Here is an 18,371-nt window from a genome sequence, read left to right as displayed (position 1 = left end):
AGGATCTGGATAATAGAATGGGAGGAAATACATTATCAGTTATAACCATGGAAAAAATAATATTGAAGGAAATTTCTCTGATAAATACATTTCTCAAACACAGAAAACTGAGTCAGATGTATAAAAAAATAAGAGCCATTCCCCAATTGATAAATGATCAAAAGATATGAACAGTTTTCAGATGAAGTTATCAGTGCTATCTATGATCATATTAAAAAAATTCCTAATTCACCATTGTTTGGAGAAATGCATATTAGAACTATCCCGAGGTACTGCTTTAAACCTATTGGATTAGCTAATTGGACAGAAAAATGACAAATATTGGAGGGGATGTAGGGGAAATGAGACATTGTTGCACAGAGTTCATTAAAGGAGTTGTGAAATGATTGAACAATTCTGTAGAAAAATTTGAAACTATGCCCAGAGGGTTATAAACCATGCCTTCCCTTTGACCTAGCAGTTCTACTACCAGTTCTGTATTCCAGAAGAGATGAAAAACAGGAAGAAAAAGGACATACATACATAAATTATGATATATGGTTATGATGAAGTACTATTTTGTTATAAGAAATGATAAACAGAATGCTCAGTAAAGCCTGGAAAGATCTACACAAGCAGATGCAATGGGAAATGCAATATATATAAAATGTCAGCAATATTGCAGGATGATCAGCTGATAATTTACCTTTTTCTGGCAATGCTGTGACTTAAGACAACTTTGAAGGACTTATGATAAAGAATATTGCTCATTTCCAAAGACAGAGGTGATGGTGTCTGAATACCGATTGAAGCATATTTTTAAAATTTTATTTTTCTTGATATTTCTCTTTATTTGGGAGGGTTATATATATTTACTTTCACAACATGACTGCTACGAGATAATGTTTTCCATAACTATACATTTTTAACCTATATCAAATAATTTGCCTTCTCTATGAGGTAGTGTTGGGTGGGAAGAAGGGAAAGAATTCAGTACACAGAGTATAAAAATTTAATTTCAAAATTTGTTTTTACACAACTGGGGAAAAGTAAAAAAATCAAAAATATCAAAATCAAAAATTATATTATTATTTTTTTTCATTTTCCTCTGTGGATATTCTTAGAATAATTTTACTTTGGATTTCAATGCCATACTTTCTGCTGGCAGTTTTTTCACTCCACTGCTTTTCTACTGCTCTGTGAAATGATTCTGTTTAGTAATATAGATTCATCTCTGGAGGGGATTCTAGAACTCATCTAGTTCAACTTCCTTATTTGACAATTTAGGAAATTCAGAGATTAATGATTTGCCTCAGGTCTTACAGGTGGTCTGTAGCAGAGCTAGAATTCAAGCACAGATTCTATAACTTTAAATTTAGAGCTTTTCCACTCTCACTCTGTTGTCCATTTGGCAAGGAAATTGAATTTTCTGCCTAAGGTGGTTTCGGTACTGTTGGCTTATTCAGTATGGAACACTGAAAACTTTATAGTGTTATAGAAATGTGAAACATTGCAGTGGTTTGATAGTGTAGCAAGATTAAGAATTGACAGGTGAAAAGCCTGAGCATTGATACTGATAAAATATTACTGATAGAGAGGAAGAAGTAAACTTCCAGTGTATTGGGTAAATCTTCTGTAGAGAATCTATGGAGAATATGGGCATGATTCATACAGAATGAAAAGACCAGGGTGGGTTGTGATCTGTGATGGAGGATTAGATCTCAGGTTCATCAGTTTCTTACTTATTTTTTTTTTTGTGGTCATCATAGTTCTGTGTCTAGTGTTTTTTAGTTCTATTCTTTTTTTTTAATAGTATTTTATTTTTTCCAATTACATGTAAAGATAATTTTTTTTAACATTTTAAAATATTTAAGTTCAAAATTTTTCTCCTTGTCTCTCCTCACCACCCCTCCCCAAAATGGTCAGCAGTTTGATAGTGGTAGTTATATTCTTAAAGTATTCATTATGATGCAGAGAATTATGAATGTAGCAGAAACAGTTTCAGCAATTTTTCAGTGCTGTTAAAATCTTGTTAATTGTGGAAGGCTATTTGCTCCTGAGATGTAAACTGACCTGATTGTATCCTGTTTGCCCCATTTTTCCCTTCACCTAACCTTGGCCATAGACCTAGTATGACAGGAAATGACCTGTTGAACTTGGGGATCCTGCACCTTGGGACAGGATTGGAAGATACCTGACCCAAAGTGCAAGACCACTCCCCAATCACCACCTCTTACCCAATCTAGCACAGAAGGGTATTTAACAGAAAGAACCGCTCCTTCTTGCTTCTTCTTATATCTGTCTTCTACCTTGTAGGATGTCTGCATCTCTCTTTCCTTCCTAGGCCATGTGTTCCCATGCTAGCCTTCTGCCATGTGGTCAGACTAAACCAAACCTCATGCCTGTGACTGCCTGCCATTTTCTCTGTCTCTGTCTCTGTCTCTGTCTCTGTCTCCCCCCCCCACACACTTATCCTGGCTAGTCCTCTCTCTCTCTGGCCCAGTCAGCTCTCTGGCTTCCTTATTTCCCTCTGTCTCAGTCTCTGTCTACCAAGCAACTTTGCCTATCCTTTTGTTGTTCACCCTGTCCTAAAGTGCTTGTTGTCCCTTTGGGAAGAAAAGTTTTTTTTTTTAACTTTCACCAAGTCACCTTGCTTTTTTGATGAGGGGGTTTGGGGTATAAGGAAGGGAATTTGAAACTCAAGGCTTTGTTTGCTTTTTTTTTTTTTGCTTGTTTGTTTGTTTTTTGATTAGGCAGTGGGGTTAAGTGACTTGCCCAAGGTCACACAGCTAGGTAGTTATTAAGTGTCTGAGGTCAAATTTGAACTCAGGTCCGTCCTCCTGACTCCAGGGCCTATGTTCTATCCTCTGTGCCACCTAGCTGCTCCAGGAAAAGGTTTTTTTTTTAACCTGTTTACTTTACTATATTTCATAATAAAATCTTGAAAAGTTTTAAAATCCCAAAGGGAGCATACAAATTCCTTTGCTTTTCAGTGTGGCCTTAAGATCTTCTGTTTTTTTATCTCTATATTTTATCAGCAACAATAATATAGAAGACTTAATACTTCTTTGTCTTTTATAATCCTTTGCCTTCTTTTTCAGCTCAAATCACCTTCTTTCCTAGTACTAATCTTCACATTGAAATCATCAAGAATCAAATACTTTGAATTGATTTGGAGCAATTCATTGTTTTTTATTTTTTAGAATTTCTCTACATGGAAATGGAATTTTGTTCATGGCAGCATTTTAGTTTTCACTTATGTTTAACACTAACTCAAAATGATCAGGTATCTTAGGAAATTGTTTCTTCTTATCTTTGATTGTGTAATGACAGAAACCAATCCACCAAATGTATTCAAAGAGGAGATCCTGTGAGTGACCCTTCTATCTAGCTAAAATTTTATTTTCCTTATTTCCTGACAATGTAGTTATGGTTTGGTTTGTCCAGTGGCCAAAAAAATTTGATACATTGGAGATGTTCTTACATTTAATGTGTGAATATTTAAATTGTTTACAGCTGGCTTAAAAACTTTGTTATTCTTTAAACTCTTTATCATTCCCTCCCTTTCTTTCAATGCCCATTGTTATTGTAGATTGGAATAGAGCCTGGGCAGACAGAAGGAGGATTTTTGTATTTTCATTTCTATCTTCAGTTTCTATCAGTTTTGGGTGTGACTATTCTAGGATATTTCTAATCTTATTTACTTTCCATTGATATTTTAAGAATAATATACTTTGCTAAGATTTCTATTACATATATAGCCAATACTTGGAAAGTTAAATGCATTGTACTGTAATTGTAGTATTGTTTTTGGGATCATACTTGGGAATGAAAAGACCTTATACCAAACTTCGCTCAATGTAAAAAATGATACAAAGTTCCATTGAATAATTAAATACTTATCAAGTTACTAGTGTATCATATCACGGCCCCATGCAGGATACAAGAGCACAAGACTCAATTCCTACTCTTAAAGAGATTATCATCTCTATTTGAAAAATAAAACATATATGAAAAGTCTAATTACTTTCAAGACAGTATGAAAAGTGCCAGTGACTAGTTGTGACAACACTTTTCCAGGAGACGAGAGAGAGAGAGAGAGAGAGAGAGAGAGAGAGAGAGAGAGAGAGAGAGAGAGAGAGAGAGAGAGAGATCACTATTATCTGAGATAATTAAAGAAAGCATCACAATATCAGTAGTTTCTTTGACCTGAAAGGAATAGGGAAAGAAGTTTAGCATAGCAGGTAACAATATAAACAGAAGTGTCTAGATGGGATAACAAAAGCTGTATTTGGGGAGCAATTAGTAGACTAATAATGACTGCAACAGTTTGTATGGTAGAATAGTTAGAGACTAGACTGGAATGTTAGATTGGGTTCAGATTGTATAGAATACTTTGAATATTTGCCATTATGGGATCAGTCAGTATATATTTCTTCCACTTGATTTATCATTTAGAGCAGTAGTACTCTAATGATGAGCTATAAAATTTGTGAAGGCATGTCATGAAATTTCAGTCCCAGCATAAAAGCACTTTGCTGTCTATTCTTCCTGCTGGGGAAGTAAAAAAAAAAAAAGGAGAAAGAAGATCTAGAGATCCTTAGACCCATTTCCCTCTTTAAATGGTGCTGGGATGCTCCAATGGGACAAACATCTATATGAATCTCAAGGACTATTAGACCTTCCCTTCTGTCATGTAGCTGTACTTTTAGGACTTCTGGACCTTTTGATTTGCTCTGCAGCTGAATTCTCCATATTGGTTGGTTTACCTATTTGGAAGGTGACTTTCTTGAGAGTAAGATCTATCTTTTTATGCTTGTGTCTCCTGTGCTTGTCATAGAGCTTGGCATAAAATGAAAGATTAATAAATACTTTTCATTTATTCACTCATTTTTGGGATCAAAATACCTTAGGATAATTTGTATATTATATCTTGCCTCTTCCCCACTGCAGTGTAGGATGTTCATAACCATAAACATCATATACTTTTGCAAGAAATTTTTAGAACATTCTTTTTGAAAATTGAAGACGTTCTAAATTGTCATCAGCACTTGTATAAAGAATCAATGTAAAGCCTATTGTGAGTTTAAAAAAAGATTGCCACCTGAGCTACTGAATTTGTCAAAAAAATCTAAAATCAAAAAATGACTAAATATCTCATTAATGAGTTGGAGATCCTCTTCTTACATTTCTTTATTGAGCAGATTTTAATCTGACAGTTATTGAGACTGATACAGAGAATTGTGAATGGAGAAAATTTATTATCATAAACAAGTTCTGTAATCTTTAATGCTGTTAAATCTTGTTAAAGGTGTGGAAGGCTCTTTGATCTTGAAATGTGAATTGAGCTCTATTGTTTCATTGTTAACTGTAAAATTTGTATCCTATCTCCTCATTCCCAGCCTCCAGCTTCCAACTTTTTACCTGGTTTTTGTCACATAAAGGGTGGGGAGGGATTTCCCCTTTTGCTCTCAATGCCCAGATAATGGGCAAGGCTATAAAACCTGGACTGGACCTCCACTCAGACTGGTCTGATCTCTGGCCCAGTCAACATTCCCTAACTCTCTTTCTTCCTTTCTTTTTCTCCCACTTACTCTGTTTCTGTCTGTCTCCCAAGCAACCTGACCTAGCCTTTTGTTATTCAGCCTGTCCTAAAGTGCCTGTTGCTTCTCTGGAGGAGGAAACGTTTTGACCTGTTTACTTTGTAATAATTTGTAATACAATCCTGAGCAGTTTTAAAATTCCAGCAGGAAAGGAGAGGTGGAATAGGCTTTTCCTTTTCTTTTAGTAACCCTCAATTTCTATCTTTAATTGGTGATCCCACAAGGTCATTAATACCTGTGATTAACTTTTAGCAGGATCTTGATACTATTATTTTCTAGAAATACCATTTTTTGCCCCAGTTTAATGCCTTTAGTCCTTTCTCCCCCATTTGGGGTTTTCTTGGCAAAGATACTGGAGTGGTTTGCCATTTCCTTTTCCAATTCATTTTATAGATGAGAAAATGAGGCAAACAGGATTAGTTGATTTGCCTAGGCACACATTGCTAAAGTGTTGGATTTGACTAGATCTTCCTGACTTCAGGCCCTGTGCCATCTAGCTAGCCCCTACAAGACTTACAAGGTGTTTAAAAATTTTTTTTAAAAATTGCATCATAGTTTATAAAGAATGTATTTACTATATCTACCTTTTAAGATGTTTGCAATATTTCTTTGCCCTAATACATAACCAAATTTTATAACCAAATTTTGTAAATATTTCTTGTGTTACTAAGAAATATGTATACTTTAATAGTCTCATTAGGAGATGATTTTTTTAAAAAACTACCTTCTCCATTAATTTATCTACTTTATTTGTGTTTATCTTTCTGTTAGATTTATTTAAAACTGATAGACATTTAAATCTCTTGTTACTATAGTGTTATTATCTGTATCTTTTTATAGTTCAATTAATGTTTCCTTTATAAATTTGGAGCATACAATTTTAATATTGATATTGGACTTCATTTATCTTTCCTTTCTATGTATTCTAAATTTTATTCTTTTAATTCATGACCCATATACTTATTTAGTCCTTCTTTAGTATCTGTATTCCTCTTGGCATTAAATCTTCTAAGGTATTTGTTTTGGAATCCTTCTGAACTGTCGCTATTTGATTGCCTTGTAGATTTTACCCTCTGACCCCACTTTTTTCCTTTTTTACTTCATTGATAGAAAGATCAATTTATGTAGATGATAAAAAGAATATTGTTTCTTGGTAGGAATTTTCCTATGGCCCTTGATTATGTATTATTGATCTTGCCCTCAGCAGACTGAATTGCAATAAACTGCGCTATGCTTTAAAAAATAAAATAAAATAAGTAAAGTTTTATAATTCATATAGTTTTTTCTTTTTCTTTTTTTATTATTTTATTTCTTTTTATTTTTGTTCAAATGATGTTTCTTAATACATTACTAAAATATTCTTGTTTAAGAGTAGACATAATACCCCTCCCCCCCAAAATATGGACCTTCATGAGCAACAAAGTAAAGTGAAAAAAATTAAAATTAAAAGAAAAAAATAATAATAGGGGCAGCTAGGTGGTGCAGTGGACAGAGCACTGGCCCTGAAGTCAGGAGCACCCAAGCTCATATCTGGTCCCAGACACCCAACAATCACCCAGCTGTATAACCCTGGGCAAGTCACTCCAACCCCATTGCCCTGCAAAAACCAAAAAATAAAATAAAATAAAAATGAAATGAAATGAAATAAAAATAATAATAGTGAATATGCTTCAGTCTGTGTTCCAACACCACCATCTCTGTCCTGGGTGAATCACATTCTTTATGATAAGTCCATGACAAAAGCTACTTCCATATTTTTCTGCTGCTGCCATTGCTGATCGCAGCTCCCTCCATTTGTACCTCCCCACTACCATACACTATATTTTCTCTCTCCTTTCACTTTGTCCCTCTTCTTAAATGTGCTGTAGGGTAACTGAGTGGTACAGCAGACTGAACCGTGGCCTGGGGCCAAGAGGCCCCAAGCCCACATAACACCCCTAAAGTCCAGCAACCACCCTGTCCTGTGATCCCAGACAGGCCATCCAATCCCAGCCCCTTGCAAGAAGTAAAAAAGAAAATGTGTTATATCAGACCACACTCTCCCCCACGGTCCACCCTCTCCTCCATCACTCACATCCCCCCCACCCCCTGTCCCCCTTCTTTCCTTCTTACTCTAGGTGTCTATACCCCATTGAGCATATATGCTGTTTCCTCTCTGAGCCACCTCTAATGAGAGCAAAGGTTCCCTCATTCCTCCTCACCTTCCCCACTTCCATATCATTGCAATAGTTCATCGTAATAAAGAAAATCTTATTATATGAAATATCTTAGCCTATTCCACCTCTCCTTTCTCTTACTCCCATTACATTTTCCTTTTAGCCATTGACTCCATTTTTACAATATATTATACCTTCAAATTCAGCTCTCTCCTGTGCTTCATCTATAAAAGCTCCTTCTACCTGCTCTATTAAATGAGGTTTTTTTTGTAAAGATTTTATTTATTTTGAGTTTTACAATTTTTCCCCCAATCTTACTCCCCGCCCCACAGAAAACAATTTGTCAGTCTTTATATTATTTCCATGTTGCATGTTGATCCAAATTAAGTATGAGAGAGAAATCATATCTTTAAGGAAGAAAAATAAAGTATAAGAGATAACAAGATCAGACAATAAGATATCAGTTTTTTTCCTAAATTAAAGGGAATAATCTTTGAACTTTATTCAAACTCCATGGCTCTTTCTCTGGATACAGCTGGTATTCTCCATTGCAGACAGGCCAAAATTGTCCCTGATTGTTGCACTGATGGAATGAGCAAGTCCATCAAGGTTGATCATTACCCCCATGTTTCTGTTAGGGTGTACAGTGTTTTTCTGGTTCTGCTCATCTCACTCAGCATCAGTTTATGCAAATCCCTCCAGGCTTCCCTGAATTCCAATCCCTCCTGGTTTCTAATAGAACAATAGTGTTCCATGACATCTATATACCACAGTTTGCTAAGCCATTCCTCATTTGAAGGACATTTACTTGATTTCTAATTTTTTGACACCACAAACAAGGGCTGTTATGAATATTTTTGTACAAGTGATGTTTTTACCCTTTTTCTTCATCTCTTCAGGATATAGACCCAGTAGTGGTACTGCTGGGTCAAAGGGTATGCACATTTTTGTTGCCCTTTGGGTGTAGTTCCAAATAGCTCTCCAGAAAGGTTGGATGAGGTCACAGCTCCACCAAAGTGTAATTGTGTCCCAGATTTCCCACAACCCTTCCAACCCTTCTGGTCATATAGGCCAGTCTGAGAGGTGTGAGGTGGTACCTCAGAGAAGCTTTAATTTGCATTTCTCTAGTAATGAATGATTTAGAGCAATTTTTCATATGGCTATGGATTGCTTTGATCTCATCTGTAAATTTCCTTTGTGTATCCTTTGACCATTTGTCAATTGGGGGATCTTTTTTTTTTTTTTAAATATGACTCAGTTGTCTGTATATTTTAGAAATGAGTCCTTTGTCAGAATCATTCGTTGTAAAGATTGTTTCCCAATTTACTACATTCCTTTTGATGTTGGTTACAGTGGTTTTATCTGTGCAAAAGCTTTTTAATTTAATGTAATAGAAATCATCTATTTTGTTTTTGGTGATTTTCTCCATCTCTTCCTTAGTCATAAAGTGCTTCCCTTTGCATAGATCTGAAAGGTAAACTAGTCCTTGATCTTCTACTTTGCTTATAGTTTTGTTTTTTATGTCTAAATCCTATATCCATTTGAATCTCATATTGGTAAAGTGTGTGAGGTGTTGGTCTAATCTTTTTTTTGTTTGTTTTGTTTTTGGTTTTGTTTTTAGTTTTTTCCAAGGCAAATGGTGTTAAGTGGCTTCCCCAAGGCCACACAGCTAGGTAATTATTAAGTGTCTGAGACCAGATTTGAACCCAGGTACTCCTGACTCCAGGGCCGGTGCTTTATCCACTGTGCCACCAACTGCCCCCTAGGTCTTTTATCCACCCCGTGTTGGTCTAATCTAATTTCTTCCATACTAACTTCGAATTTTCCCAGCAGTTTTTATCAAAGAGAGAATTTTTATCCCAATACCTGGACTCTTTGGGTTTATCAAACAGCAGATTACTATAATCGTTTCCTGCTATTTCACCTAGTGTATTCCACTGTTCCACCACTCTGTTTCTTAGCCAATACCAGATTGTTTTGATGACTGATGCTTAATAATATAATTTTAGATTGGTTAGGGCTAAGCCCCCTTCTTTTGCACTTTTTTCCTTAAATCCCTGGAGATTCTTGACTTTTTATTTCTCCATATGAATTTACTTACAACTTTTTCTAACTCAAAGTAATTTTTTGGAATTTTGATTGGTAGGGCACTAAACAGGTAGTTTAGTTTTACTTGAATAGTCATTTTTATCATATTACCTCTGCATATCCATGAGCAGTTGATATTTGCCCAGTTATTTAGATATGATTTATTTGTGTGAGAAGTGTTATATAATTGTTTTCAAAAAGTTTCTGAATCTGCCTTGGCAAATAGACTCCCAGGTATTTTATATTGTCTGAGGTTACTTTGACTGGGATTTCTCTTTCTAGCTCTTCCTGCTGTATCTTGCTAGTCATATATAGAAAAGTTGAGGATTTATAAGGGTTTATTTTATATCCTGCAGTTTTGCTAAAATTGCTAATTGTTTCCAATAGTTTTTTTGGATGAATTCTTGGGATTCTCTAGGTATACCATCATGTCATCTGCAAAGAGTGAGAGTTTTGTCTCTTCCTTCCGAATTCTAATTCCTTCATTTTCTTTTTCTTCTCTAATTGCTGAAGCTAACATTTCTAATACAGTATTGAGTAGTAGTGGTGATAATGGGCATCCTTGTTTCACCCCTGATCTTATTGGGAATGCCTCTAGCCTCTCTCCATTGAATGTAATACTTGGTGATGGTTTCAGATAGATACTGCTAATTATTCTAAGGAACAGTCCATTTAATTTATTCCTACACTCTCTAGTGTTTTTAGTAGGAATGGGTGCAGTTAAATGAGAAGTTTCTTATGAGTACTAGCAGTATCATTTTTCTATGTAGGAATATCATCATTAAGTCCCTCATATTTTACCCTTCTCATCCACTCTCTATGCTTCACCTGAGTCATGTATTTGAAGATTAAACTTTCTTTTCAGCTCTGGCCATTTTAGCAGGAATGTTTGAAATTCCCCTGGTTCATTGAAAGTCCATCTTTTTCCCCTGGAAGAGGACATTCAGTTTTTCTGGGTAGTTAATTCTTGGTTGCACTCCGAGCTCTTTTGCCTTCTGGAATATTATATTCCAAGCCCTATGAGCCCTTAATGTAGTTGCTGCTAAGTCCTGTGTGATCCTGACTGCAGTTCCAAGATATATGAATTGTGTCCTTCTGGCTGCTTGTAATATTTTTCTCTTTTACTTGGGAATTCTGGAACTTGGCTTATAATATTCCTGGGGTTATTTTTTTGGATCTCTTTCCAGGGGAGATTGGTGGATTCTCTCAATTTCTATTTTGCCCTCTGCTTCTGGGATATCTGGGAAATTTTCCTGTAAGAACTCTTTAAAAATGATGTCCAGGGGCGGCTAGGTGGCAGAGTGGATAAAGCACTGGCCTTGGAGTCAGGAGTACCTGGGTTCAAATCTGGTCTCAGACACTTAATAATTACCTGGCTGTGTGACCTTGGGCAAGTCAATTAACCCCATTTGCCTTGCAAAAAACCAAAACAAAACCTAAAACCTAAAAATGATGTCCAGGCTTTTTTCCTGTTCATGACTTTCAGGTATCCCAATAATTTTTAAATTATATTTCCTCAATCTATTTTCCAGATCAGTTGTTTTTTCAATGAAATGTTCACATTTTCTTCTAATTCTTCATTTTTTTGGTTTTGAACTGTTGTCTCTTGACTTCTCGTAAAGTCAGCAACTTCCTTTAGCTCCATTCTAGATCTGAAGGATTTGTTTTCCTCAGAGAACTTTCTTATCTCTTTTTCTATCTGACCAATTCTGCTTTTTAAAGCATTCTGCTCCTCAATAACTTTTTGAGCTCTTTTATTCATTTGACCTGTGCCTGTTTTTAACATGTTATTTTCTTCAAAATTTTTTTCGGTATCCATGACTAAGTTGCTGACTTCTTTTTCATGTTTTTCCTGCATCTTTTTCATTTCTTTTCCCAATTTTTATTCTGTCTCCCTCACTTGATTTTCAAAATCTTTTTTGAGCTCTGTCATAGCCTGAGCTCAATTTCTGTTTTTCCCGGAGTCTTTAGATGCAGGAGCTTGTACTTCCTTATCTTCAGATTGAGCATTTTGATCCTTCCTGGGATCATAGACAATGTATTTCTCAATGGTATTCCTCTTTTTTCTCTGTTTCTCATTTCCCCATCCTGTGCCTGGTCTTGGGGTGCTTCCTGAGCTTTTGAGTATTATTTGGACACCCCCCCTGCAAGGATCTCAGTGTGTGAGGCTCTGTCTTCCCTCCTGGACTGTGAATGACCACAAACGTACCTTTCTGCCATGGGGCTGAGGTTGGGGGGACCTTGCTGTTCTATGGGGGCCTAGACTGTGATCAGGATCTAAATGTGGTCAGAGTCCGTTCCAGGTACAGAGGACAAATCTTGGAAGTCTCTCTCCACTCCCTACCTTTGGTAGGCTGAGCACTCAAGGCTTACCCGCTCTGCCTGCTTCTGTTTCCTGAATATGGGCTGCCAAGGCCACCGCTGCTCACTGAGTGCCCTAAGGACTGGGCTTCACACACTTGCTCTGGTAGAGGTCCCCCACTGATCTTCCAAGTTGTGCCCAGTGCTCCCCAAGGTGTAGGTCAGGAAACTGCCGCCACTGCCATGAGCCTTGGCATCCTGGGACTGCCTCCAGGAGGCTGAAGTTCCTTCACTCTGACAGCCTGCCCCTCTAACCCCATGGAGCAGAGCCTTTCCACTATTTTCCAGGTTCTCTTGTACTGGAGAATTGCCTCACTGGATCTTTCTGTGGGTTCTATCTCTCAAAAATTTAGAGTCATTATTTTATGATTTTTGAAATTTTAAAGAGAGACAGCACCTAAGAGCGGCTATTCTGTCTCCATCTTGGCTCCCCATATAGTTTTTCTTAATGAGTTATTTGTCTCTATACAGAGCCCATGGAGTGTTCAGAAGAACTCAGTGACTCCTGTGTGGTGGAGCAGACAGAGAGAGGCTTCCAGTGTTCAGTGGCAGTTCCTAGTCTACTGTTCAAGTAAGTTCTTTAGTTTTGAATATGTCCTTTCTCATAGGAAACATGGCAGAAGGTAGAATTGTATTTCTTCCCTACTGCTTTCATTTCAACTGTGATATCTAATGGCTAATTATGTTTTAGTTTACCTGTAGTCATTGTTCTAAAAGGAATGAGCATTACATTATATTCTGATGCAGACTTCTTCATAGTTATACAAATATCTCTTCTTGAGCACTGACTGGGTAGTAGGCTTTTCCCAGAACCATTTCTGTAGATATCTTGTCATCTTTGTATAGTCACATGATAAATCTAGTATGCCATACTAAAATATTTACATTGTCTGTAGAGTATTTTCTGATTAATTATAGCTATAACAAAATTTTAGAATGCTAAATAATTGAGATTTCCTCTTGTGAGGTAGGCATCTTTAAAGTCTTTTTTTTTTCTTACAAAAAGAAAACCATTAGTAAAGCTTTTTTGAGAGATTTTTTTATTGGTTATTCTTATAGTTATTAACCTAGATATTCCTTTCTCTTCTCATTTGTTTAATGACTCTACCATCTCTTTAGATAAATATCCATTTCTTTTTTATTTTTGGGGGGATTTGCAAATTCCCCCCCAAAATAAAAATAATACAAAAGTGATTTTCCAAAATAAATAAGTGATTTACCAAAGGTCACACAGCTAAGTCAGTATTAAGTGAGATTGGATTTGAACTCAAATCCTCTTGACTCCAGGACCAGTGCACTATCTGCTGTGCCACTTAACTGCCCTTAAATACACATTTCTTGATAGAGAGAAAGATATTACTAAATCTTTCTTTTGTAAATTCAAGATTTACAAACTGTTGCTATCTTCTTGGGAACTTTGTATATTGCCGTAGTTCTAGGGCCCTCAGATAGAACCTTTTTTTTGACCCCTCTTGGTATTTCAATATTAGATTTAAATGTCAGCATCAATAAACATACATAAAATGCTCATCATATTGAGGGCTTTGTGATAGGTGTTGAGAAGAGTTGAGAAGAGATTTGCCCTCTTTCAATTCATAAATCAGGTGAGGAGCAAGGAGGCAAACATTATTAATAACTAACAATACAAGGTAGCATATTCTAGGTGACAAGTGAATAGCACAGAATTTTTTCAGCTTTTTCTTAATAATAATAGCTAATATTTATATAGTGCTTACAATATGCTAGACAGTGTGTTAAGGACATTTTATTTATTATTTTCATTGATCCTCTCAACAATCCTGGGAGGTAGGTTCATTTATTATCCCCATTTTGCAGATGTGGAAACTTAGGCAAGCAGAAGTTAAATGATTTGCCCAGAGATGCATAGTTGATAAATATCTGACTCCAGATTTGAACTAATGTCTTCATGATTCCAGGTTCAGTCTTCTATCTGCTGTGCCACCTAGCATCTTATATTACAAACCAAACCAAATCTCTCACTGATATTTTCTTTATTTGTAATCCTCCATATGCTTTGAATTTATTTCTATTGTGTTGTTTCCATGCAATTTTGTTGTTGATTTTTCTCTAGTTTCTAATATCAGTTACCTATACTGACTTTGAGTAATTTTGGAGCCAGAGGTTATATAGGAAAATCCTACCATATCTTACTCAACTTCCTACAGAATGAATGGAGATGCAAGATAGCCTGAGAGGCCTGAGAAGTTGTAAACTAGAGGGTAGGCTTTCAAGAGTGACAGTAGCTGAACCCAGGGTAACAATTCTACTTTCTCATGTCTTTAAGGGTTATTTGAACTCTTTGTATTTGTTTGTATTATAGACCTTTTGCCTCTTGTTGATTTTCTTTACTAATATAAAATTTAGGATGGTGAGTAAGCAAAATTTTATGACACTTTTTCTGGTTTAAAACAGTTTAGCCACCTATTTTTGCAAACATTTGAATTAGTTTCTTATCACTATTAAATTTTTCTTTATATTGTAGATATATAATTGGGAAGAAAGGTGAGACCAGAAAGAAAATAGAAATGGAAACTCGAACTTCTATTAACATTCCTAAACCTGGAATGGAAGGAGAAATTGGTGAGATTTAGCATGCATGTGTAGCAGTCATTTTCACTTTTGTTATATGTGAAAATAAGATTCATCTAGTTGAATGTAACTATATATTTTTGATTGTTTTTAAAAATTAAGACTTTGAGAATTAACAAAAATCTATTTTCTCTTTTCCCTCCTTTGTTATAGAGGATTAAAAAAACAAACCCTTGTAATAAATATTTAATAAATATGTAATAAATATAACCAAACAAGATAATTCTTACATTGTACATATCTCAAAAAACATACATTTCATCTTGCTTCATCAACAAAATATTCTAGTGTTTTGTGACTTCTATCTACTTTTCTACGTAACCAGCTTGTCTTAAGGATATTCTCTTTACAGTCTCACTTTTCTTAGATTGATTTTGTTAAGTCTTTTAATCCATGACATTTTGTCATCCTAAATTCTCCAAACAGGTTAATAGTATTAAAAGGAGGAGGACCTGTTGATTAGTTTTTGCTCTGATCATCACAATCAAATATTCTGTATTTTACATATACCAGGATAGTTCATTTAAAAATACTTCCTGGGGAGGCTAGGTGGCGCAGTGGATGGGGGTGGCTGGGTGGCACAGTGGATAGAGTACTGACCCTGGAGTCAGAAGTACCTGAGTTCAAATCCGGCCTCAGACACTTAATAATTACCTAGCATTGTGGCCTTGGGCATGCCACAACCCCATTTGCCTTGCTAAAACTTAAAAAATAAAAAAAAAATACTTCCCATACTACCAAAAAATAGATTTATTGAGCTAGGAAAAAATAGTAACTAAATTTGTATGGAAGAGCAAAATGTCAAGAATATCAAAGAAAATAATTTAAAAAAGTGCAGTGGGTGATGGCCTTCCCAAACTAGATATAAAATTATATTATAATGCATCAATCATCAAAACTATTTGGTACTGACTAAGAAATAGAGTGATGGGTCAGTGAAATAGATTAGGTATAAAAGAAATAGTAGAAAATGACTATAGTAATCTGCTGTTTGATAAACCCAAAGATTCCAGCCTCTGGGATAAGAACTCACTTTTTTTGAAAACTGCTAGGAGAACTCGAAGATAGTATGGCAGAAAGTAGGCATACATCAGCATCTCATACTCTAGACCAACATAAGGTCGACCTGTGTTCAATATTTAGATGTAAAAGATGATATCATAAGCTTAGTACAAGAACAAAGAATAATTTATCTATCAGATCTATGGAAAGGGGAGCAGTTTATGACCAAAGAAAAGAGAACATGATAAAGTGCAAAATGAATAGTTCTGATTATATTAAATTGAAAAGATTTTGCACAAATAAAATCAATGCAATCAAGATTAAAAGGGAGGCAGTAAGTTGGGAAATGATTTTTTCAACTAGTATTTCTGATAACTCATTTCTAAAATGTATAGAGAACTGAATCAAATTTATCAGAATACAAGTCATTCCCCAATTGATAAATGGTCAAAGGACATGAAAAGGAAGATGAAGAAATTAAAGCTATCTAATAGTCATATAAAAAGTTGTTCTAAATCATTGATTAGAGAAATGCAAATTTAAACAACTCTGAGGTACTACCTCACACCTTTCAGGTTGACCAATTGACTACAAAAGAAAATGATCGATGTTGGAATAGATGTGGGAAAACTGGGACACTAATGCATTGTTCATGGAGTTGTGGACAGAGCCAATCTTTCTGGAGAGCAATTTGGAATTATGCCCAAAGGGCAATAAAACTGTGCATACCCTTTGATCCAACAATACGACTACTAGGTCTTTATCCTTTTTTTTTTTTAAATTTTTTTTTTAGGTTTTTGTAAGGCAAATGGGGTTAAGTGGCTTGCCCAAGGCCACACAGCTAGATAATTATTAAATGTCTGAGACCAGATTTGAACCCAGGTACTCCTGACTCCAGGGCCGGTGCTTTATCCACTGTGCCACCAACTGCCCCCTAGGTCTTTATCCTGAAGAGATCATGAAAAAGGGTCAAAAGCCCTCATGTACAAAAATATTTATAGTAGGTCTTTATATAATGCTAAAGAATGAGAAATTGAGGGGATATCAATTGAGACTGAAATTGTGGTATATGAATGTGATGAAACACTGTTATTATATAAGAAATCATGAGGGATGGAATTTAAGAATAGCCTGGAAAGGCTTGCATGTAGAACAAGAAGAACTTGTACACACTAACAGCAATATTGTGTGATAATCAAGTTTGATGGATTTGTTCATTTCAGCAGTATTAATAATCAAAGACAATTCTAAAAGACTTGTGATGTAAAATACCATCCATATCCAGAAAAGCAACTATGGAATTTAATGCAGACCAAAGCTTCCTATCTTCAGTTTTTAAAATTTATCTTATATATCATGGTTTTTCCCCACTCTAAGGTTTTTTCCCTCCATTTCAATTTGATTCTTCTTTTACAACATGATTAATATGCATTTATGTTTAAATTATGCATGTATAACATATATTATTAGATTGCTTTCTATTGGGGAGGAGGGAGAAAAGGGAGGGAGGGAGACAATGTAAAACTCAAAACCTTGCAAAAAGTGATTGTTGACTATAGTTGGAAAAATAAATAAATATGAAACAACTAAAAAATGCTTCCAATTTTAGGCATTGTGACCTAGTCAGAAATACCTGAATTCAAATTCTGCCTTGCATTCTTTTGACTGTGCAATTTTGGGCAAGTTTATTCTTTTAATTTCTGTTTCTTCATTTGTTAAATGGGGATAATACCACCTACCTCAGGATTGTTTTTAGGATCACAAGAGATGATGTATATGCTTTGTAGATCTTAAAGGGCTCTAAAAATGCCAATTATCATTATCATCATCATCACCATCATCATCATCATCATCATTCAGTCTCTTTTTTGTTTTTCTGTTTGTTCACAGTAATCATGGGCCAGCACCGAGGTGGTGTCATCTCAGCCAAAACTCGAATTGATGTTCTTGTGGAGAGTTTCCGAAGAAAACAGCCCTTTACTCACTTTCTTTCTTTCTCCCTTAACCAACCTAATGTTCAGGAGGGGTTCTTGAAGTTCCAGGAAAATGTTTTGGAGAAGTGCTCAATGGTAAGTGATAGATGAGATGGTAGTATGATATTCTTGATATTCTTCATTTTAAGACTTTTTGTCTTAAACTTAGATAGAATGTTTTAAATGTTTTAAATATTGCTCCTGGGTCATTTAAATATCTTTCAAGTTAAAACTTCCAAGAAGTTCCTAATTATATGCAGAGAAGAAATTAATGAAACAGAAGTAACTGAATTTAGACAGAGATTAATCACCTATTTGACTTAGGGAGGAATTGAAAAGAATAAGGAGCAGGTCTTCTAACTAAGTCATAATATGCTGGAGATGTGAAATAATAGACTTTGAATGAAGTCTGTTTCTCTATTACACTCTTAATAGTTTTTTGTTTTAGGTTTAAAGTAAATTATTATCAACACCTTTTGTTTTCATATTACCTACATTTTTTATTATATCTCTTCTTCCCTTCCAAATGAGCAGTTCTTCAAATAAAGAACAAAAAAGAAGAAAAATAAATTCCAGAACAGTAAAACTAACCAAAACAT

General features: G+C 35.3%; 1 protein-coding gene across 6 annotated transcripts in view; it reads left to right on the top strand.

Annotated features, from left to right (window-relative positions):
* ASCC1 (activating signal cointegrator 1 complex subunit 1) overlaps positions 1-18,371 on the top strand; it is a 135,324-nt gene that overhangs the window by 24,329 nt on the left and 92,624 nt on the right. For all 6 annotated transcript variants that reach the window (XM_074232791.1, XM_074232793.1, XM_074232792.1 and 3 more), the window contains 3 exons: positions 12,659-12,758; positions 14,691-14,788; positions 17,690-17,868. In XM_074232791.1, the coding sequence (XP_074088892.1) occupies positions 12,659-12,758; positions 14,691-14,788; positions 17,690-17,868 (377 nt within the window). The remainder of the gene's footprint in view (positions 1-12,658; positions 12,759-14,690; positions 14,789-17,689; positions 17,869-18,371) is intronic.

The sequence above is a fragment of the Macrotis lagotis genome, chromosome 4, assembly GCF_037893015.1.
Source record: "Macrotis lagotis isolate mMagLag1 chromosome 4, bilby.v1.9.chrom.fasta, whole genome shotgun sequence".
In the NCBI taxonomy this organism is placed as follows: domain Eukaryota; kingdom Metazoa; phylum Chordata; class Mammalia; order Peramelemorphia; family Peramelidae; genus Macrotis; species Macrotis lagotis.
The sequence above is the reverse complement of the archived record's forward strand: the minus strand, read 5'-3'. Positions and strand labels throughout refer to the sequence as shown.